General features: G+C 48.1%; 1 protein-coding gene across 2 annotated transcripts in view; it reads left to right on the plus strand.

The window, feature by feature from the left end:
* Nucleotides 1-23,792, plus strand: part of SLIT3 (slit guidance ligand 3) — a 641,932-nt gene that overhangs the window by 515,617 nt on the left and 102,523 nt on the right. For both annotated transcript variants that reach the window (XM_050794632.1, XM_050794633.1), the window contains 3 exons: nt 10,910-11,053; nt 12,352-12,515; nt 22,599-22,749. In XM_050794632.1, the coding sequence (XP_050650589.1) occupies nt 10,910-11,053; nt 12,352-12,515; nt 22,599-22,749 (459 nt within the window). The remainder of the gene's footprint in view (nt 1-10,909; nt 11,054-12,351; nt 12,516-22,598; nt 22,750-23,792) is intronic.

A 23,792-nucleotide genomic window follows, 5' to 3' on the forward strand; every position in this document is an offset into this window, starting at 1 on the left:
CCTTTAAGCAATGGAGAAGACCAACTCTCGGAGAGGTACATGACTCTCCCCCAGTCACACAACAGAATAGGTATGAAAACCGGAAAAGAACCTACATGGCCATGCTCTTCATTCAGAAACCTCCCAGTCCTCTGAATAACACATGATGTATGTTTGCAGGGGTGTGTGTGTGTGTCTTTTTAAAATCGCCTCCAAGTCACAGGCAGTGAGGAAGAGGCCTGGCACCTCCCCGCCTCCCACTTGCAGTTCAGATGACCCACAGCATGGGTTTGCGGGCCAGGGCTCAAGCTGGGGCTCCAAAGCGGTGGCAGGCACAAGAGCAAAGAAGGAGAGAGGAACAAGGGACGCATCTTATGTGGTTGATGCCCAGGGATTCTTCAAGGAGGAAGTGAGAGTTTTCCTCCAGCCCTTTCTTCTCACATCTTTCCTCTACCCTTCCCATGTCCTTTAAGACTCAGCTCTGGACAGATTCTCCCGGAACACACAATAATGTGAATTATGTAGGCATGAGATGCCCAGCAAGTTTTCAGGGAGCAGATCTGTCATATCAGCAATGAGGCTTGTTTCAGTGAAGCTGAAAGCAAGAGAGAGAGCAAGCATCTCCCTCATCTCTGCCTTCCTGTCTGCCCCACTCTGTGTGTCTCTGTGTGGGCACATTTCCGTTCAATGGTCCCAGCCTTTGGTGGGCTTTTAAGGCTGTGTGTTAGAATGACAGGCCAGGGCTCTGCAGGGAGATGGGTGTTTCACAGATGGTATTCTTTGCTTGTAGCAAAGAAACTGTACGTTATAACTGCCACCATAAGGCTAGTTAACTGTAGCTATTAATCCCTTGAAAGAAGAGTATCAATAGTATCCACCTTGAGGTGAATTTGGCAGTGTTGTGTTCCACCAAGCTGCTGTGATTTTCCTTTTATAATGTGTGTTTGTGTGCAGGAAGGAAAATGACTTTGCACGGATTAAGGAGACACAGAATGTGCATCACAGTGCCTAGCACAGTGCATGTATACTTAAAAAGATGTGTATCTCCAATCAAAGGAGACTGGTGGTTCCCTAGAGCTAAGTAAAAAGGGAGAAACTAGTCGATGATAGCTTAGGGATACAGAGTTTCTTTTCAGGGTCATAAAAATGTTCTAAAATTGTTGGTGGTGATGGTTATACAACTCTGTGACTATACTAAGAAACTGAATTGTATACTTTACATGGGTGAACTGTATGGTAGGTGAATTATATCTTAATAAAGTTGTTTTTAAAACTGGAAAAAAAAAACCGTCAAAAAAATTAAAAAAAAAAAAAACAACGTGTATCTCAGCTCCAAGCTGATAGCAGTCATGAGGTTAATAGAACTAACAGGAGTTTGCATGGGTTGGGAAGGCAACTCCAGTTTAATGTCACCGTTTTGAGCAGATGGAATCAAGTAGCTTGGGTTAAAGAGGAAGCATCTCTCCTCTCTTGAAACCAAGAGTTGACACAACTCAGGCAGGCCTTACCAGAAAGAACCAGTAACTCGGACTCAAATAGCTGTCACTGGGTTTTGACCTGCCATTGGGTGGTTGGAAAGCAGGCCCTGATTCGATCTAATTTAGTGTTCAGCCTGCTGTAGATTGGATTTCTCCCTGTTGGACTGGAGACACTGATAAGAAGGCTCTGATTAGAATACCCTGGTAGTCAGGGTAATTTTTGTCTCCTTTGACTCAGAGGCTCTTTGTGAGAGGTTTGCATTTTTTCTTCTCACTCCATCTCTCAAATTATGGGTACTCGCAAAGCTGAACTGCCTCTGCCACATGAAGTGGCCCTGGAGATTTCCTTTCTGGCACTTGTGGTGATGCTGGCGGTAATAAAGTGGGTGCATTAGTTGGTTCTCCTGCCTGCCTCCCCGCTTCCCTTACTCCTCTAGACTTTTTGGCCATCCTATCAAACTTGCCCAGTCCAGTATGTACACAGCCAGCCTCCTGGGAGCTTTTCTTGGTGTGTTCCTTTGGGCAAATGCCCAAAATTCTTGGCCATTCTGGAGAGAATGTCTCTGTTTTTTAGAGGCTGCAGTAAGTGCATCCACAAGGAACAAGCCTTAGCTGTCCTAAACATGATGTTCTGTCCTTGGTCCCCTAGAGCCTCACAAGAGTTACCCCCTTCAGTTTAAGTTCCAAAATCTTAGCGTTCAAAGGAATCTCAGGGCTCCAAGCACAGCCTCCTACCTGGCTAGGACAGGAATCCCTCCCATGCACGCTCTCACAAATCCTCCTGTCACTCATTTGCTGATGGTTCCTCTGATAAGTCCTCACTGCCTAGTTGGAAGGTGAGGAAGCTCTTTCTTATACTAAACATCAGTAATGTTTCTAGAAAACTCAGAAAAGTCTGTTATCATTGTCTTCAGATGTTTGAAAATAGCTAGTATGTCTTCCTATAATTAATCCTAAATGTGTTCAGTTCCTGCAGCCATTCATTGTATAAACACGCATTTATTGTTTATTACTAGCAACCCTTATTGTCTTTGGGGGATGCAAGGTAATCTGGCAGCTTCCGTCCTTAAAACTGGCTGCTAGGAAGTGAGTTGGTGCCCATTTGGACACTAGGAAGGATGTTTAGAATTGAAATATCCCACATGGAGGCATCTCAGAACCCAAGGTGAGAACAGGACATATCACTTGGCACATGATCCCAACTCCAGGGGTGGGAGCAGCTCAATTATTAGAGAAATTACCTGTCTTCCTCCTCACTGGAAGCTCAGGGTGAATGGTCTTGCTCCTCTGCATTCCACTCCCCACCCAGGCTCATAGGCTCCTGGGACATCAGTGGAGATGGTGATCCTCTGTGGGCAGCCAGCCATCGTGCCCTGAGATCCCTCACCTTGTAGCTCAGAGGTCCATCCTCCCCAAAGCAGGAAAAGGCTGTCATTTCTTCCGCTGATGGACAGCTGCAAGCTGCGTTGTTACAGCTCCCCTCCAGGGAGTAAGGAGCATTCATTTAGTGCTCATTGATCACATGACATGCATAGGAAAGTCACTTAAGTGGGGAGGGCAGTCATTTGAGGTGGAAGCTTTTAAACCCTCTCCAGGTGGTCTTAAACCAAACCAGACTGTCTTCGGGCTGGAATAAGTTAAGACAACTCTAGCACCTGTTGTTTAATTTTCTTGGAAGGCAGACAAGACCATTTGAGGCTCTCGGAGTTTGCCAAGCAACATGCCAATTACAGAGCAGCGAGCAAAACTTCACTCCCTATAGTTCACTTTTCCCCACCAGCTGTTTCACAAGAACTACTTCTGCTAATAATAGCAGCTAACATTTATTGAATACTTAATATGCTTCAGGACCTGAAACTGCTAAGCGATTTCATGTGCATCATCTCATTTAATCTTTACCACAATGCTAAGAGGAAGGTATTGTGGAAAGGCCCATTTTACAGATGGGGAAACTGAAGGTTAAGTGACTTGACCATTGTCACTTAGCATGATGGAGCCAGGATTGGAACCTGGGCAGTCCATGCCTTAACCACAGCACATCCATCCAGAGGCATCTGCTTCACCCAGTCACGGGCAGATCTGCAGAGCCAGTTTTTTGATATGCAGAGCAAGAATTTCTCAATGGCTCAAGCCACAGAAAGGGTGCTGCTGAACTGCAGATCACCTCCTTTTGTTATGGCTCAGCATAATTCACAGCTCCGTGTCCGTGGAACTTTCTCTGGTTCATTGTCGTCAGCCCACTGATGTTTGCCCTGATCCCTGTGAGAGGATAGTCAAGGAGCTGCTTGTGCTTAGAGACCCAGTCAAGGTGGGACAATGAGAATTCTCACCAGCAGAAGAAGCAGACTGACTTAGCAATGCGTTCTTGAGGGAGGGGTTCTTCCTCTCTTGTGTACCTGGAAAGCCCTTGGGTAGACTTAAATTCTGGAATCCATGCTAGTCATTGAATGAATGGTTCACCCCGTTTAAAGGACTGATTGGTAACCATGTGGCAATCAGATAGGAAAGTTACCACCCTAACAGTCATGAGGGAAGGAATGGGCAAGTCACCATAGGTGAGGTCACTTGATCTGGTAACCAAATCATAGTTCTCCCTCTCTGGTCTCTGGGAATCTCAGCTTTCATCTGTTTCCCATAGGAAAACCCAGTGGCTTACAGCCCATTCCTAGCACCCTCCTGTGTATCTGGGGTAGAAAGAGGTCTTGCTTTTCAGACAGGCCGCCCAGTGGTGTTGCTGCATGCCTGGTTACTCTTGCCTCAGGAATCGCCATGACAACCCACAGCCATTGACAAGCAGTGCAGTCACCAATAGGAGAGAAGGGAAGAGTCACTGTTGCCCCTAGTTGGGACTTAGAGGGCTCCTCCTGCTTCCCCTTGGGTGTTTAGCAAGATGTGGCCTAGAGCACCCATTTTCAAGCATGGAGAAGATTCTGGGCAGGGTCAGAATTCATGGCATCAGCTCTTATTGGGTTCTGCTCCACATCCAGCCTCAGTAGGTTGCTGAAGGTCTAAATTAATCCCCACATTTTATAGGGAAAAGATGATAACATAATGTTCTAAGGTGGGAGAGTGGTCCTTATTACAATTAATAGATAAAGAAATTCAAGATGACAGAGGATTAATATTAGAGAAATAAAAAGAAGGAAGGCATATTAATGTGGGAGGTTTGGCTCTATATCCTGTAGCTTAATTAGGGGTACAGAATAGCTCCCCTAGTTGGTGTCCTCACTAAGAGTTCATGCCAATGTGTAGAGGTGATAACTACTTCCAGGGACACACAGAACACTTTTTTAAATAACAAAGAGCCTTTATAACCCACTTTTTATAAATTCTCCTACTAAAGGAGCTAGAGAAAGGGTTATGCCGGATGCCTATTGGTGCCATCTTTCTCCTGTTGTGTATCTGCATCTGAGCGTTCATGAAGCAGAAACAGATTCCCCATCCCGGTTTTAGGAAAAGAAGGCCCGCAGAGCATCTTTCTTGGCAGGGGCCTGGGCCCATCTTCTCATCCACAGTCTTTTCTGTAAGAGCTTCATCCATTCTCCCGGAAGGGCCACTGCATTCTTTCTTGGCACCGGTTTTCTGAGGAGGCCTTGCTCTCTGGAGTCTGGAATACGCTTTCAGCATTTCTAGACAAATACCATAGAAGTGGGAGGAACAACATGACCAGTGTCCTCCACAGACCCTTGGTCAAGTGTGGAGAATATAAATGCCACCAGAATGATTGCCCTGAGCCACTGAGTCAACATGTGAATTGCTGGAGTTGCCAAAGTGATTTTGATGCAATTGATCATTAAGCCTGACTCCAGATGTCTGTGTTTTCCAAACTTTGCAAAAAAGGCCTGTGGGCTCCCGGGGGGAACCTTCATTGAAGAGTGGATCAGAGCAAAGGCAGTAGCTAACAGTGGGGCTCAGCGATCTTCTCCCCATGGGACTTTCCAAAAGCCTGGGTGTGGTGGGTCCTTTTAGTGGATCAAAATGGACCTGGTTTTCCCCCTGTGGGCCATCTCCCCATGCTACCTGGACCCCAAATGAATGAAGCTGGAAGCTGCTACTAGTGATGAGAACACCTGGGACTTTTCTGCACAGGCCAGCCCTGGTCCCATAGCAGAAAGACTTAAGTCCCGAGGGTTCTCTCTAGCCCCGACATGGGCATTTCATTTTCCTCCTCCAGCTCTAGCTTTTTGATTCCAGTGGCTTCTGTTTTCTGCTTTGCTTTTCCTGAAGGCCACAGCTCCCAGAAAGCAAGAACTCTCAGCAGCACAGCTATGCTGGTTAGTCAATGGACTGAGTGCTAATACCTCTTGACATGGAACATATGTGGCAGCCGAAAGTGCTCCAAGACAGGGGGTGGCAGAGGGCCTCCTAGAGCTCACACTTGGAAATAAATTTAGAAGGTGCTGTACATGCACTCCCACTCTCCAATGTGCCACTCTCCTTAATTTCCTCTGACGGGAGCACGGCTCTTTTTGTTGTTGTTCTGCCTTATTGTAAAATCACCTGCTGCGTTGATGGGAGTGGCTACAAACAGGGTGCCTCAGATGGCTCCCTCAGGCCCTTAGTGAGAGGGGACTGGCTCTCAGGGCAGCATGATGATTGGAAACAAAATCTTTGGGCTATGATGGCATGAGTCCCAATACTGTCCTACCTCTTACGGGTTGTGGAACTTTGGTCAAAGTTATTTAAGCTCTCTGAGTCCCAGAAGTGTCACCTGTCAAAGGGAGATTAAATGGGGGTACCTGGCCTTGTGAAGTGTTTAATATGCATTACCTGTTAGGCCATGTGGCCCCTGCTGTTCACCTGGTAGTTGTGGTTCACCTAGTTGGATCATCTCAGCCTTCCCTCTCTTTTCATTTATATGATCTCCGAGGGTCCTTTGAGAGATAGATCTGGAGCAGGTGGCCCCAAAAGATCATTGGATCTGCATCTGGGGAAATACTGATGAACACAGAATTCACCAGGCAGTCCAGCCTGACTCACTGGACCCACCAGCAGATCGGGCTGAGGTGAGGTCTTTGGCTGGGATGTCACAGTTGTCAATTTGAGTACCAGGCAGCCTCTTGAATGAGGCCAGCTGGGACATCCCACCTTGTGTGCTATTGCTATTATCTCTGTCCTACGGTTGTCCCCTGGCCTGCTCAGAGTGAGGGGAGCACAGAGCCAGGCATATCAGCTCCCACATCGGCATTCAGTCGGTGATTCGGAAGGGGAAAGCCTTGCCTCGTACAGGTGCCAGCCACTCAGTAAAGGACCTGCCACCTTGTGCCAATGAAGGCTTGATCAGCATCCCACGCTGAGGCTCCCTCCTGGGAGTCAGGAGGACTTCAGATGCCTCTGCACTCCCAAGAGGCAAGCAGGGTCTTCCAAACCCAACCAGACCTTTGTCCACGTGAAGCACACCCAGGGACGGTCAAGGCTAGCAAAAATAGCTGCTCTTCACACATAGGGAAAATGGAAAAGAGAATATAGACTTTAAATAGTAGATAAGAGATGGCTTTGGAGTGAAACAGGCTGGAGCTTCACTTATTGCTGGGGGACCTCGGTTGAGTCCGACACCACTCTGAACCTCAGTTTTCTTATCAGAATAATGAAGATAATCATAGTGCCGTTGTGAGGGTTAAATAAGATAGTGCCTGGAAACTGCCTGGGAAAAGCACACAGAGATGTAGTCTCTAGAGAGGATGCTGAATTACTATCATTTCACACAGCAGTTACACCACTGCTCCTGAAATGGGGATGAACCAGGACAGAGAAAGCATCCTGGAATCTCTGCTGCAAAGAGGGAGAATCCATCCCTCTAGTGAAAGAGGGAGGCCTGTGTTCAGGATTCCTTATAGAACTGCTAAACCTCATTTCAAATGTTTGTTTACTCTCTGTTTGCTCCATCATATGGTGCTTTTAAAATTCCCCTCCAGCTCTTGTCCATGTACCAGATAGCTAAGAGCTCCTTTCATGGAAGCCAGGCTGAGTTGACTAACTGCCAGCCTTCCTCCCAAAGGAAACAGGGCACAGGGATAGGCTGTTAGATCTTGCTGATCCTGGGGACCAGTGAGGCTGTCCTCAGCATCTAATTCTGGATAAGCAGCTTAATTTTATCTCTCTCTGCACCTACGCACCTTGCCTGAGGGAGCCAAGCATCCCGGGAGAGAATGAGTGACCAGGAGACTCTGCCCTTTTGTGTTTTCTTTTGCTCCATGCTTCATGAGCTCTGCGCCTTGGGCTATCTTTGCCTAGTAATTCTGCCAGCCTGGGTTGTTTTGGTGCCTTACATATTTGAAGTAACATCCCATGCTGAGAGATCTAGGAGCAATAGGAAACAAAGGAGCATCTGGATGAGAAAAAAAGAGCCTAAATAGGCCTCATGAGTGAGAAGGATTGCCAGCGTGGCATTCCGTTTGTATGAAGGCAAGTCAAGTTGCCATTTCTTTCTCCCCATGGCCATCGTCCTTGTCTAGTGCCTAATATGCCCTAGAACCAATTGCTACAATTGGGCTTATGAATCTGCACTGGGGTTGCAAACCTAAATGCCCACTAAGGCAAGGAAAGTCAAGTAAACTAGTGAAGGAGACACAATAGGGAATAGTGAGGACTGTGGCAAATAGAGAGCATATGTCCTATCTAAAGGGGGCTACTCCATGGCTGCCTCCAGGGAACCTAGGGTTTCCTGAGCTCCTGAATTTTGTTTTTCAAGAGAAAATAGAAATGTGGTTTGGTGTGGTGTGTGTGTGTGTGTGTGTGTGTGTGTATGTATGTGTGTGTGTGTGTGTTGTATGAAATTTTCCAATTTTTAAAACACAAGAGGATTGAATAAACACATTTTATTTATGTGGCATGATGCAAAATGTTGCAATAAGGATTCCATCCTCAGGCCATTGGATAGGCACCTCTGACCTGTTATGTACTGAATAGTTCAGAATTTCCTGACAAGATGATGTACTCAGAAGGCCCTGAATGTCAAGGTTTAGAACAAAACACTTACCGTGTGTGTACTTTAAAAAAAAATCAAAACACTGTGTGTGTGAAGGGTCCATTCCTGAGCCCTGGTTGCTGGGCCCTGTTGAGTCCTCCAGCTTTTCTCCCTGTTTCTCTGCTCTATCACATTTCCTTCAAATGCCCCCAAAATGCAGTGACATTGACTAAAATTTAATACACAAAGCATAGGAATTTGAATTTGCAGTGGGGAGGGATGTTGCAAAGAGTATAGACCGATAGGATGGGTAGACAAGACATTCATAAAGAAGAAACTGAGCCCTCTAGAGACCTCAATTATCGTAACCACTTCTCTCATGCTCCCTAGAAACGTGTGTGACCTTGAAAACACCTGCCAAACTCTCAGCCTCAGTTTCCTCCCCTGTCACTTGTGAGTCAGGTTCTGAGAATAATGGGACATTGGGAAAGCACTTTGGAAAACACAGTATTCTAGCAGTATGAGCATTTTTTTTTCCACTGCCAAGCAGGAGGACATCTGTGTGAACCCTTGGGACCTTGCCCATTATTAGCCAGATTAAACAGGCAGTTCTTCTTCCACTTGTCACTGCCACAGCTGCTTGCCTACACGCAGGGTGCACTGGGACTGTGGGGAGTATGGGGCCTGCAGCAAGGGAGAGGTGGCATGGGTGATTTAGCACCATGGACAGCCCCACCATTGTCAACTGCAGTCCCCCTGGGTCCTGGTATGGAGAGACTCCTGAGGCAGGCCAGCCTGGCATGGATCTCATGGGTCATTCCCCACCAGGAAGGGGCTGAGCCAGCCTTGAAAGTAAAATTTTTGAAATTCAACATTTCTGCTGGTTATTTTCCCCTTCCCCCAGTTTCATTTGAGAGGGGGTAAGAAATGATTTTACATCGACTGCAAGGCACACCTAGTCAGTCTAGGATCAGTAAAGGTAATTCTTAGGATCTCAATGTGCTTGACTTGCCAGCCCTGCTCTTGAAAACCGCCTGTCACCCTCATGGCATCCTCTGTTTTCCCAGACTTCCACCCAAAGGGGAGCTTCCTATGATGCTTTTTTCGGGAGTCTGAAGAGCTAAAAACAGCTTCCTCGTGGATAGGGAGGCTGACCCTGGAAGGGGTGAGGCATGAGGGATGGGTGCCACCTTAGAGAAGTGAGATCCTTGAAGCTGCATGTGGAGTTTAGTATACATCTTAATAAAGAATAAGCACTGAAAAGAAAGGGAGGAATAGAATAGCTGTCATTGGTGCCATTATAGAGTTCCTAATCCTGTGTGGAAAGCAAATGATAAATATCCTATAATCACAAATCGCGATGAGTGTCAGGAGGGAAATAAACAGGGGGATGTGAGAGACGAAAACGGAGTGAGGGTCCCATTGTAGATGAGGGGGTCAGGGCAGGCTTCTCTGAGGAGGGAACATTTGAGCTACAGTAGAAAGCAGGAAAAAAAGGCAGCCCTGCTGAAAGAAGGTAAAGAGGGTGTTCAAAAGTTCTAGGGAAAAATCTGGTGTGTCTGAGGATCGAAAATGTGGTGGGGGGCTGGGCATGGTGGCTCACACCTATAATCCCAGCACTTTGGGAAGCCAAGGCAGGAAGGTCACCTGGGGTCAGGATTTCGAGACCAGGCCGGTCAACGTGGTGAAACCCCGTCTCTAGTAAAAATACAAAAATTAGCTGGGTGTGGTGGTGCATGCCTGTAATCCCAGCTACTCGGGAGCCTGAGCCAGGGAATTGCTTGAACCCGAGAGGTGGAGGTTGCAGTGAGCCGAGATCACCCCACTGAACTCCAGCCTGGTCGACAAGAGCAAGATTCCATCTCAAAAAAAAAAAAAAAAAAAAAAATGCAGTGGTGGCACTCAAGGGTAGTGAGTTTGGGGTGAGTGGAGTTAGGTTGAGGTTGGAGAAAGGGCCAAGGTCAAACCACATGGGGCTCTGTGCTCTGTGTGGGTGTGCACACGTGTGTATGACAGAATCCATATGTATGCACATGTGCCTGCCTACACAGAGATGCAGTTTTTCCAGGAGGACGACCTATAACTTTCATCAGATTTCCAGCAGGATCAGTGATCCAAAAGAACTGTAAGGAATTTTCTGAATCAAATTGCCCATAGTCAGTCAACTACAGCTCTAAAACAATTATGCCAAATGATTTTTTTTTTCCTTTCCGATTCCTGGAAGCTGTGAATCCTAAAACAGAAAGTGAAGCACTTAGGGTGCCTTTTCAGGTCTTCCTTCAAGGTCATAGGTGCAAGAGCATGTGCCAAGTGAGAGCAGTGTGTGGCGTAGTATCTGTGGTGACAGTGTGTGCAGGTGCCCAGAGTGTTCAGGGTTTTGGTAGACACAGGAAGGCAGGTCTCTCTTTTTCTGTTCTGCAGCAGGAGCTGAAGGCTGCAAGGATGAGTGATGGGAGCTTTGCAGCCCATCCCCTGCAGAGGCAACCCTTGCCCCGCAGGTCATTCCCAGGATTAGTGAATTAACCAGGCTCTCTTCTGCTTGCAGCCTCCTCAATGCCAACAAGATCAACTGCCTGCGGGTGAACACGTTTCAGGACCTGCAGAACCTCAACTTGCTCTCCTTGTATGACAACAAGCTGCAGACCATCAGCAAGGGGCTCTTCGCCCCTCTGCAGTCCATCCAGACGCTGTGAGTACACTGCCTCGGGTGCCAGTGGGTGCCCAAGCAGCAGGAGACCCCACATGCCCATCATGGAAAACACCCAAATGAGGGCAGCATGAGCACATACAGGAGGAGTTCTAGAACCTGCAGTGAAGCTAGAATAATAAAAATAGGAATAGCTTATCAGTACCAAGCACTTACACTGTGCTTGACACCACACGGGGTACTTACCCTGTCTTAAAGCCCTGAAGCCTCACAAGGACCTTACTTGGTGCTGTTACTGTCCCTCGTTTCTATGTAAGGAAACCAAGGCATAGAATGGTTAGGTAACTTCCTCAAGGTCACACAGCTAGTAAGGAGCAGGTTTTGAATCCAGGCAGAGGAGGTCCTGAGCTACCCTTATAACCCCTGTGGTCAACGTACACTGAGCAGACTCCATTTCTGCAAATAGCCCACCCCTGCCCGCCCTTAACCGCCTCCACCCTGCAAAACCAAGCCTCTGAGGTGGGCACTCTTCCTCTTTGGGCAGTATTTCCCCACTTCCATGCACTAAAGGTGTTCATAAATATTTCAGTTAAATAGATGACCTCCAAGTACAGATTTCAGCCCAGTTTTTGATGGCTCCAGCCTCAGGCATAGACCTCGGCCCCATGCCCAGGTCTGCAATTAGCCTGGGGGCTTCTGGAGACCCTGTAAGTCATCTGGTGCTTGTTGCCCCTGTAGCCAGAGACGGGAACCAAGACACAGTAAGAGCAGCTGCTATATATTGACGCCGACCACGTGCCAAACACTGTGTTCGGTGCTTCACGGTTTTTCTTACCGAGCCAGGGGAAGCAATACCCATGGTGCTCTTATGATGATAAGGATAATTACAACAATACCCGCTACTATATATGGAACACCCACCATATGCCAGGCGCCGTGCCAGCTGCTTTATGTGCCTAGTATCACTGAGCTTGGAGAAATAAAATGCATTCTACCCCAAGTGCAAACTCTAAGCCTGCGACTGGGTTTGCCTGTCAGAATTGGCGTGGGTGAGAGTAGAAGCGATCGGTGGTGGATCCTGCCCCAGGTGGGAAGAGCTGGGAGACCGATTCCCCAGACCAGATGCTAGCTGCATCTGTGACTGTCTTTTGCAGCCAGCGGGCCTCAGACCCCCTCTTTGAGCCGTGTCTGAAAGTAGCACGCCCCAAGGCCTCCTGGGGCGATGAGGCGGGAGACCAATCCTTGCAGTGGATTGCCAGGGCCCAGCGCGAGGCAGGGTGGTGGTGGTGGAGCAAGACGCCACGGGTCACTCCTGATTAACAGCCCCATCCCTCTCGCAGCCACTTAGCCCAAAACCCATTTGTGTGCGACTGCCACTTGAAGTGGCTGGCCGACTACCTCCAGGACAACCCCATTGAGACAAGCGGGGCCCGCTGCAGCAGCCCGCGCCGACTCGCCAACAAGCGCATCAGCCAGATCAAGAGCAAGAAGTTCCGCTGCTCAGGTAATCAGGTTACGGGGCTGGGCCCCGCTTTCTGACTCAGAATGCAGCAGCCCCAGAGAGGCCAATAATCCAATCTGGAGGACAGCGAGCGCTGTAATGGTTCCTGGGGAGCATCTTTGCAAATTAAATTGGAGAAATTCAGTTAGCCCTGCAGAAAACCAATTACCTTATGGATTTAAAATAAAACACACACACACATACACACACAATAAAAGCATGGGGAGGGGGAGACGATTGCAGGGGAGACAGAACCCCGGCATCAGTGCGTCTCCAAGAGCTAAACAGAAGGTGGGGCTGGGGCGGCCTTTGCACATGTGCCTGTTACAGGCTAAGATTTATTTTTGTCGTTTCCAAAGTGTGCTCCCCAAAGGGCAAATAGAGAAATAAATATAGCTCAGGCGAGGCTACAGACGGTGTGTAATCTTGGGGACCTCCCACTTCCTTCAGAGACGGACGGTGGTGCAGCCCTTTGGCCCCAGTATATTATAGGTTTCACATGTTCATGAAAAATACTTTCACTAACTAGCTCCTCCACCCCAGACTACTCTGTTCTGAGTATGGAGAGAACAGTAAAGGGTCGTGCTTGGGAAGAAACAAAGCCTTGTTCTTCAGTGCCCAGGATCTCTCTAGAAACCTTCCTTCTCACTGCACCCAGGAAGGACATGGGGGAGAACAGCAGGGGAATTCTCAGCCCATCTTGGAAAGAGAAGTAGCTCTCGTTGACCCAACAGCTACATGCACAGGCAGTTAAAAATTACTATCATCTGTGTCCTTTTCTACTGGAAAAAAAAAAAAAATCACCAAATTGGATTGTGCACCCAGTGATGAGAGACTGATAGCACGAAGTGCCGAGGTGGGTTGCAGCCAACCCTCACAGTGTGTGCGGTAGCAAGAGCAGTGCTTCTCCCCCTGCCCGGGAGCTTCTGATGCAGGCAAGTCTTCCCAGGGGAGAATGCCAGTGAGGGGAGAGGTCACTGGGAGAAGACCAGTGGGCAGACTTGTGCTTCTTGACAACATCTTCTTGTCCTTTAAGTCAAATTCTTTAGTCCATGTCTCCAGAATGATAAGCTTTAGCTCTTTAAATTTTTTTAACAGAAACAAATACCTTGGGAGGGCTTGGAGATAATACAGAGACTTTGTGGCACTGTGAAAAGTTAGTACCAACTTCCTTTCCCTAGAATAATGATGTCACTTACAAAAGCCATCTTTCACCTGTGATGAGCGTGGTGCTGGGGGCTTTTAGTCGGATTTGCTTCTTCCAGTTGTCCTCGGAAGTCAGTAGGACAGCCCTTCGCTCTATGGGAGAGGGAACTGAGGACTTAGAGGTGAAGGGGCACTCTAAGTTCACAAGCCAGCAAACAGCGGAGGCAGGACTAAACCTCAGGTTCATTTTGCTCCTCACACCACGCAGCATCTAGGAGAGAAGGAGTATTCGGGGAGGACAATCAGCTGTTTGGATGACTTCCTTCCCTGGTCTCATGCTCCCACCCCTACCCACTCCCTGAACACTGTCCTCAGGTTCCTTCCTGGGCCCAGCAACATCTCTGGGACGAAAATCTCACCCAAGGCACAATCATCCTTTCCCCAGGGCCTTTCCTCATGACTCACGCCGACCTGGGCCTCTATTCCTACCCCTTTCTGACCAGGGTTGAGTTAATTAGCTCTGCCAAGCAGTGGTACCCAAAAAGAAGGGCAGTGAGAGCCAGCGGAGGGCAGGGTGTTATCTGCCAACCTTGACCCTTTGGTCTCATAAGTATCCTGTTAATACCTTGGACCCCAGATGGATGTTGCAGCCCTGCATGGCACAGCAGGGAAAGAGTGCAGGATCCAAGGACCGGTGTCTCCCCAGGAACACAGTCTTGGCAATTTTCTGGGCATGACTGTGGTTGGGGGTGGCAAGATGGGGGTGGGGCTACAGAAAGAACTAAGGAGGAGAAAAGGAAAATAGAAAGTGGACCTAGGAAGCAGTAGAACTTAGTTCTAACTCTAGCTCTGCCACTATCTTCCTAGCTGCAGGATCCTGGCTGCTTTTCCTATGTGGGGGAGGGGTGGTTGAACACTTTAAAAAAGAAACAAGGAGAGGGAGCTGGGTTCTTGGATTGACTCTAAGATACCTTTTTAAAAAAAGAAAGCCAATGCTAAGCAGAAAGATTATTCCTAAAAAGTAGAGATGTTTGGAGCTAGCATGAGCCTGACACGTAGCACTCTATATGCTTTTATTTTATGTCGTTGCCAAGAAAGCATGACTGCTGAGCTCCAAAGGCCTTGGATTTGAGAAACACGGGGTTCCAGACCTGCCTTGGCCTTGGAGGGGGAAAAAAAAAAGATCTAAAGCTCTGTGTTTCCAGGAAGCTCCAGAAGAAAGAAGGGGGGCAGGTGACACAGACTGGATGTGACAGATAATAACTCTGCATTTTACTTTCTCCTAAAAGCACCCCCATTGAAAAGACAGCTGATGTAATTAGGAGGCAATTTGAGGGCTGCTCCGTAACACATCCTGCCCCTCCTTAGGCAGGGCGTCTGGTTTCCCAGCTGCCTGTGTCTGCCTTTCTATCAGCTGCATCCGCCGCCTTGGGCAGCAACATCAGTTTAGGGTTGGATGCTGCCGGCTGGGGTAATCTGACCATCAGATTAAGTCCTCCTGAAAAGGCTCCGTCTGGCTGCCTGGGACCCCAAGCCTACCCCCGGGAGCACTTGGCAGTTGTAGGGTGCTGTCTGTCTTCCCTTATGCCTCCCCGCTTTGTGTGAGAAGAAACTCTCTTGTTGAAAAGTATGGAGGGTGGTGACACAATGTGTCCAAAGACGGCAAACAGCAAGATAGCTCTCAATGAACTACAGAATTTTTAGAGACCTTAGAGGCCATCCAGTTTATTCTAGAGATGGGTAAATTGAGGTCCGCACAGCAGAAAAATCTTATCTAAGATATTGAGTATTATTTTCAGGGCAAGATCTGAAACCCAGGACTTCGGACATACTGTGAAGACTCTTGATAATTTACCTACAAATCCCTCCATTTCTTTTTGTAGAAAGAAACCAAAAAGAAAGAAAATCAGATTTGAAGGCTTGGTGAGGGTGGGGGTTTGCAGGAACAAGATGGATTTCCCGTGCTCTGGTACCAGGGTCCTAATCAAACTCAAATTTGAAGTCCCAGAACCACCGTGTTCACAGAGCCCTGCATGTCTATGTGTCACAGTGGAGTGGAGTCCAGATTCTAGTGGCTGACTCCAGTGCGTGCGATGGGAGAGCTTAGGAAGGAGGAGAGGCCAGACCCAGAGCTGTGGGCTGGCTCTTCCTAACTGGTCCATCATGGCAGACAACCTATGCACCATCGAGATGCTGAGACCATCTAGAGGATATGCCTAGTCCCAAAAACACATAGTGGAAGAATGTTGATACTGGTTCTCATGTCAGAGGTGAGGCAGGGAGGGTCTCAGTCACCTGGCCTTAGCTCCAGTTTCTTCAAGATGCACATCTACAGCCTAATGCCAAGTGGGAGGAAGTCCCAAGTCAGCAGGTGCATGGAAACTGACCTTGATCTATCACAGATAGGAATATAAAAACTGGATACCCTCACCTGGGTCCTTGGCATCCTGACAGTGGTTACTAGTTCATCCTGTTCACTCCCATAATTTCCACTCAAGGTAGAGATGAAGAAGGATCCCAGATTCAGTGTCTTCCCCTCAGACTCATCCCTTGGCTTCCCTTTCCTTCCTTCTCTTAGTCTGAAAGAGGCCCTTCATCACGAGGTGCACTGGCCACCATCTCTGTGAAAGTCAGTGTTCTCAACAACTGTGATTGCAGGTTCCTCAGTCCAAACCTTAAGGCCCCATTTGTTTTCCTGTCTTTCTCTCTGGCTAGAGAGATGTATTTTCTTTTGACATCACACTACTCCTCTATTAAACCTCAAATGATCTGGGAGAGATCAGCCAGAGCATTTCTGGTGACCCCAAAGGATATCAAGGAGATTCCTGAATTGTGGAATGTCAAAGGGGGCTTTTTCCTAAAGAAGAGCATTGAAGGTTTGCTAGACCATTGGGAACTGTGGGTTGTCTCTTGATTTAAGGGACTAGAACGACTGTGGTGGAACCACTCAGCTGTTGGGGAATTGGGCCTATGTTGTAAAGCATGCAGAAGATGCTTTGCTAAGTTTAATGTCTTGTCAGACCAACTGGTGTGACTGGAGTTTAGAGGCTCAATTCAGGCATGTGATAGGATCACAGATGTCTGAGTGTTCTTTCTTTCCTTGGGAAGGAACCATGCTGCCCTGAAGCTCCTGAGTATGGGCATCCAGTGATTTGCCTCCTGTTCTTCTCCCTTCCTACTGTGTCTCCCCTGGGGTGGGGCACAAGGGCAGCAGGGCTGCTATCTTCGGAAGTGTTCCAGTGGAACCCCACTCCTGATACTAATCACGCTCAGTGGGGGCCTGCTCCGGCTTCCGCTTCTCCACGCTGCTTCCTCTGAGCGCTCCTGTCCTCTCTCTGACGCTGCTTCCTGACCTTGACTCTGACCAGTCGCTGCGGGGCTTTCCTTTGTGCTTGATCTAACCATGTGGTGGAACGATGGAAACGGAACATGGTTCTGTCAAGCACCGCGGAAAGCACCGTGCTCTCCTGCAGCATGGCCCGCCACCGCCGCCACCACCGCTGGACACCTCTCCTCTGCTCTGGAGCACCGCAGCCCACCACCTGCCAGACCCACCTCTCCCAGTCTCAACTCACCAAGGGCAGGAGGGTAGGAGTCTCAAAGGATGCAGATACAGTGCGAAATGGGTCTGGAGAAGCACCATGGGGCCCAGCTAAGATCTGTATCCACATCTCTTTCACAAAATGGAGTCAACCTCCCCCAAATCTAGTCTAGATGCCAGACAAGGAGTAATAACTAGGTTCAAGCTCAGAAACTACTGTGTCTCTTCTTCCATTGGAAAGGAATGAGTATACCCAAGGCATATGCCCCATGGTTTCATGGGAGAGTCCCAACCCAAGGTCATTTTTCCAAGTGGCAGCTAACCCAAAGGGGAATTACTACTACTTGTGACCCCCTGCCCCTCCCACCACCACCTTTATTGGTATTCACTTTATTTGAAAGGAATGTGAGCTTGAGAATGGGTGAAACTCATGGGAGTCTGAGACTTTGGGTTTAACCTGAGGTTCCTTCTGAACCTCACTCCCATGTTTTATGAAAATGCTGACCCTGAACCCCATGAAACCTAAAGTCCAGTGTGTTTCTGTGACCTGCAAAGCACAGTTAACATGGAGGTGCTGGGCTTCTCACCTGGTGCTAATTCTGTTTCAGGGGAGGGGAGTATGTGTGGATGTGGAAACCTGCTATCTCTGATAATAAAGAGAGGGATCTTGGTACCTCTTATTTTGCTTGTTTCTTGATAAATCCTAGACCCAGTGTAACCAGAAGATTGTGTTGTTCATTCCTATCCTGGAGTCTTTGTCCTATCCTGCAAGAGAGAGCTAAGGTGGGAACCTTAGCCCAGCTCAGAACTAGAAGCTGAGCCCTGGGCCCCCATCATGAGGTGTGACTCTTATTACTGCCTCTATCTGAGGTTACCCCTCAGAACCAGGAGCCCAACCACTGCTGAGTAATTTTTTAACATACATTGAGTGCTTGCTGTAGGCCAGGCAGTGAACTGTTCCACATTATTACCTTGTTTCATGTTCACAAAATCTGAAGTCCCATTTTACAGGTGAGGATATTGAGGCTCAGGGAGGTTAACTAACTTACCCAGGGTCATCTGACTCCAGAGTGGCTGCACTGCACTGCTGTAATACCCACCTTCCCAGCTGTGGACAACCCCATTCCCTTGAATTAGAAAATTTAAAAACCTCGATTTGATAGGGACTTGAAATTTGCTTAAACTCTCCCTTTCAGACTTTCATCTGTTAGTAGAAATAACTTGAGTAAGCAAGCATTATTCAAATGGCTCTTCCTCTCCAGCATGGACTTACAAAGATCCCCTTTAACACAGAGCAAATCCTTGAGCCTGGAGAAGTTCCCTTTCCCACCTTACAGAGGGGGGCATTCTGAGGCCCTCGGCACTGCCCCCAACATGGCTGGGACCAGGCCTCTGGGAGTGGGTCCATAATGGTGCCCTTCCATCAGTGCTTTACTGGCCCCACAGCCACAGGCTGTGATGAGGCAGTGCCAGCCTCAGACCGTGGGTATTTCCCTCTGTTTTCAGGCAGATGGCTGCACTCGTAATAGACTCCAATGGGGATAGCTTACTAGGACAGCTCTCTGCCCAACTGGTGACCAAACTCCTAGTAAAACAGTTGGCATCTTCCAGCCACTGGCAGCTGGTCCCCCAGCCTTGCCCATGAGTGGATGTCTGTGTGCCTGGCAGTGTTCTCCTGAATCATTCATCACTTATGACCCTTTGCTTATTCACGTCACTGTCTTTTCAAGCTGATGAGGCCTGACAGGCCTTATGCTCCCCCTAATTCCTCTTTCTGCTTCTTTCCTCCTTTCCTTTATTCCCCTCATCTTAGGGATATTGGGAATAAGGGAGGAGTGCTCTGGACATGTGAGTTAGCAAGGTCATGATGATCAGATAACAATGAATTTATGACTCCCAGTTAGCAAACTGGCTGCCCAAAGGATGATACAAAATGCATACTGTTGATGGCAGCAGCCATCCTGGACCTGGTGCTGGCCTCTGATCCCAACCCAGCCAAGTCCATTCAAAGCATGGGAGCATAGCTCCCTACCTGTCCCACACCCCTGGTCATCCAAATGTGACAAGTGTTCCTCCTGGGAAGTGGCTGTAGGGCAGGGATGTATAATAAAATGGTGTTGCTATGAATTTCCACCTCCTACCCCCACCCCCCGACTATTAAAGCTTGTCTGTGATCACATACCAAGTGTCGTTGTTCTGAGCTGCCCGCGAAAGGGGAGGAGGGCTCCAGGGGCAGGAGCAGGCAAGATGCCAGATGACATCAGCTCTTCCAAGGCCGGTTTCAGTGAGGTTGAGTTTTATGGCCCTTCTTCAAATCTTCTGGGATCCCTTCTGTCTGAACTCACCCCAAAGAGAAGAAGCAACAGCCTATTGCAGTTGGTCCTCTACTACTAAGTATTTCTGGCAGTGACAAATATGCATTGAGATTGAAATTGACTTTTAAAGCTCTGGAAAAGTTAAAAATACTTTTGGGTAGTTATGAGCATTAGGCATAACAAATGGCTCCGAGAAACCCTGGGTAGTTTCGGTAATGAAATATGAAGTGATGGAGATGGCATTTCGGGCTGGCTCTGACTGGGGAACGAAGTTTTTCGGTTATGTACATACGCCGTTATTAACATTTCTGGCTCCCACTTCTATAAAATATCACATTCCGACCCCCTTGTTATTATAAACCAGGGCAATAACAAAAACAGCAGGGGGAAAATGCTGGAAAGAACACATTAGTCCATCGAATCTAATTGCAAAATCATTTCATTAAAATGGGTCAGCGGCTCCATTGCAGAGGTCCACCAGTTATAATCTAACTATACTACTGAGAGCGATTCCTTCTAACTACAGGCTGCTCTCACCTTGATTAAAATGAAAATGCATTTAATAGGCGGCTGTCCCCAGCCACAGCCCAGCCGGTGCACGCCTTCAGGCTCATCGCCTTGAAGAGCAAACCGTGCTTCCTCCTGTCTTCCTGCCTTTAATCAGCAGTCAGGGTTCCTTCGCTTTGCAAGGATCCCAATATAGACACGTGAAGGAAAAATCTCTGTATGTGTGTGTAATGCCCCTTCGTGCCATCACTCTGTGGATCCACTGGTGCAGAGAACAAGAGAAGGTAGTCATCTAACGGGGTTTGCAAAATGAAATTTGCCCAGGACTCGGTATGCTGATGGGTCTGGAAGAAAATGGTGCAGGTCAGAGTTACCAAGTGGAACGAAGCTGGCAAGCCAAGGGCAGGAGATTTACATAATACGTTGAACCAGGAAGCCACTCAAAAAACTGTGGGGATGTGTCCACAGATTTTGCTCACACAAGCTTAGGGGTAGAAGAGGAGGTGGAGGAACAGGGATGGAGAGAGAGCAGAGAAGGAAAGGAGGACAGGTCTAGGCTTCTGACTCCCTGTCTTAGGTAGGTAGTATCACTTCAGAATCAGAGACCCACCAAGTTCATTCTCAATCAGGAATTACCACAGGGATATCATACGAGGTGTGCACGACTAAGAGGGTGGAGGAGATCTGAGTCCTGCCCCACCATAGCCCACTGTGGAAAAATACCCCATTCAATCCACCTGCACCAAGTCTGGCTATATGATCATTCCTACAGGGACCTGGGAAAACCTTTGGGGAGAAGCACGTCTGCAGCAAAACATGTTAACCACGTGGAGCCAGGCAGCAGCCTGCCCAGACTGAGTGACCTGTGGGCCTCAGTTTCCTTGCCTATAAAATAGAGTTATCCTAACCTCAGAGCGTTGCAAGGATTAAATGAGATCATTCATTTGAAATGGGAAGCATAGTGTCCGGCTCAGTATATGTTCAGTAAATGGCCACTGTTACTGCTAGCTACACTCGTTTTCACAGCCTCTGAGCTGCCAAATGTTCTGCCAGGTTGTAAAAAAAAAAAAAAAAAAAAAGTGCTAGAGTCACAAGCATCCATACAACTCCTGAGGTTCTCCACCTCCTTAATCTTATTTTCATCTGCGCAACAGCTCCTGGAAGATAAAGGCAGTTATTTGGTTCCCATTTTACATGGAGAGAGACTGAGACTAGTAAGTTGCCAAGGCCTGAACAAGCCTGTGCTCCCTTCTGCTAAAATCCATGAAAAGCTAATGCTCCTAATGCAAATAAAATCACCAAGTTGCCTCACCTAGTGGAGCAAACAAATAATGTTCACATTCTCTGAAACACTTCCCAATACTCATGTACAGGACACGCAGGTGCTCATGACACCCTACTTGTGCATTGGACAAATGTGGACCCATCTCTTGTTTTGTGCCTCGCATTGTGCTAGTGAAATGTTGAGGGTGAAAGGATGAAGGAAACCTGGCCCCATCAAAAAGCTTATGTCTGATGGGAGAACCAGAGCTCCCTCAGTTCCCACCAGCATGATTCAAGGTCTCACTGAAGTTTGCCCAGGTGCCCAGGGATCATTTGTGATCATTGAGGCAACTCCCCGAGGCATCTCTCAGAGACACCATGTTGTCGGTCCCGTTACCATTACTGTGCAACTTTGGGAGAAATTCCTTTTCAAAAAAGCAAATCTCAGCACCAACTTTTAGCTCATCGGAACTCGCCTTTCACTATAGTTACATAGAATGTGCTCTGAAAAAGAGGCCAAATCTGACCCTCAGATACATTTTGCTCATCTTCACAGTATTTTAAATTGGAATTTATTACCGATATTGTTTATATGGATTCTCTTTTTAAAAAACAAAAACAAAGCAACATCAGGCAACCCTGAGCCAAATTTCCAAGCATTAAGGCTGGGGCTCCAATTCCCCAGGTTCCCAGCCCTCATTGTTGTCTTCCCAATCTTACAGCCAAGTGTCGATGGTCATTTGTTGCCGTGTGCTTGGCCTGTACTCATTTTATTACCTGCTGGGGTAATAAAGGCCCCTGAGTTTGAAACCCCTTCCCATAATTTGTCCCTACCCCTGGCATAGTCCCCATCAAAGCATCATCAAAATCTTGTAATTTGGATTTTCATGAACATTTAGAGGGTCCATGAATGATAGGAGTCGTGGAGCAGGTAGCGCCCCCTCCCCGAAATTGTAGACTGAATTCTGTACACCTGCGCCAAGTATCACCTCCCCAAGGAGAACATTCATAACTCATCAGCTTCTCAAAAAGATCTGTCACCCCCAAAAGCATAAGGGCCCACAGATCTTGAGCCTGGTCTCCCTGAGGATGGTGATGAATAACAAAGATCCATGGGAAGGAGGCAGTAAGGCTGGGGGCAGGGAAAGCATCAGCAAGGTGGCCATATAGCGAAGGAGATGCCATGTCTGTTAATTGACCCCTAACACCCCCCAACTCACTCGCCCATCTCTGTCCCCCACCCCCACTACCCACAACCTGGGGCTCTGCATGGAACTCGGGTGACGCTGACGTCCCCTCTTTGGCCCCTCCCAGGCTCCGAGGATTACCGCAGCAGGTTCAGCAGTGAGTGCTTCATGGACCTCGTGTGCCCCGAGAAGTGCCGCTGCGAGGGCACTATTGTGGACTGCTCCAACCAGAAGCTGGCCCGCATCCCAAGCCACCTCCCTGAATACGTCACCGACCTGTAAGTCCAACCTCGGCATGAACTCGCTACTCCTCCCCACACATCAGTCACCCAGAGCCAGCGTGGGCAGGGTCTCCTGGAGGTGACCCCTTCCTGGCTCAGTCATGTGCTGCTTGGCTGTCTTTCCCATACTGGTCTGAAGGTAGATACCCAGGCATCTCCTGTGGACAGCTTGCTTGCAAATGTTCATTCTACACATATTTTCTGACCACCCCCTGTGAGCCAGCATCATGCTAAGCCCACCAGTTTCTACAACAGAGCAGAGCAGGTAGTCCCTGCCAGCCCTTATGGAGCTTACAGTAAAACCAGAAAGTTGGGTGCTAAATAAAGAATTGTAGCGAAGTGAGAGAACAACTAGAATGATTAAATATATCTGGCCTCCAATGAGCCATGTCTCAGCTATTGGAGAGGCTGAGGCAGGAGAATCACATGAGTCTAGGAATTTGAGGCTGCAGTGAGCTATGATCATATCAGTACATTCCAGCCTGGGCCACAGAGTGAGACCTAGTCTCTGAAACAAAAAAAAAAATTTTAATTAAAAATTTTTTTAAAAGTTACAGCCTCGTGGAGGACAAAAGCACAGCATGTGGGGACTGACAGACGTGGGGCTGGCACCTGACTCTGGCAGGCTTCCTAAGATTAGGCCATTTGCTCCTCGGATCTGAGACTCAGTTTCTTAGCTGTTAAATGGGGGAGATAATTAATGCCTACCTCCTAGGGTGGTTGGGGAGACCAAGAAAGAGAATGCAAGCATGGAACTCATCTTGAATCCTGGCACAGAGTAAGCCCTGGATGAGTGGTTGTGGTCTTCGTTATTCTTATTGTTGTTGTTCTCTCTAACTTCACAAGTCATCAGAGGAAACAGCAAGGCCCCTTTCCCTGCCCTGCTGCTCTCCCTGAACACCTGTGAAGTTCCCGAGCTGCTCCAGGTAGAGGGAAGTACTTAGGAAGGAACTGAAGGGCTTGGAGGATTGGGAGACCCTGGAGAAACCTTCCTGGGGGTTTTAAGTTGTCGTTGGTATGTCCACAAAATGAAAACAGAT

The sequence above is a fragment of the Macaca thibetana genome, chromosome 6, assembly GCF_024542745.1.
Source record: "Macaca thibetana thibetana isolate TM-01 chromosome 6, ASM2454274v1, whole genome shotgun sequence".
Classification (NCBI taxonomy): domain Eukaryota; kingdom Metazoa; phylum Chordata; class Mammalia; order Primates; family Cercopithecidae; genus Macaca; species Macaca thibetana.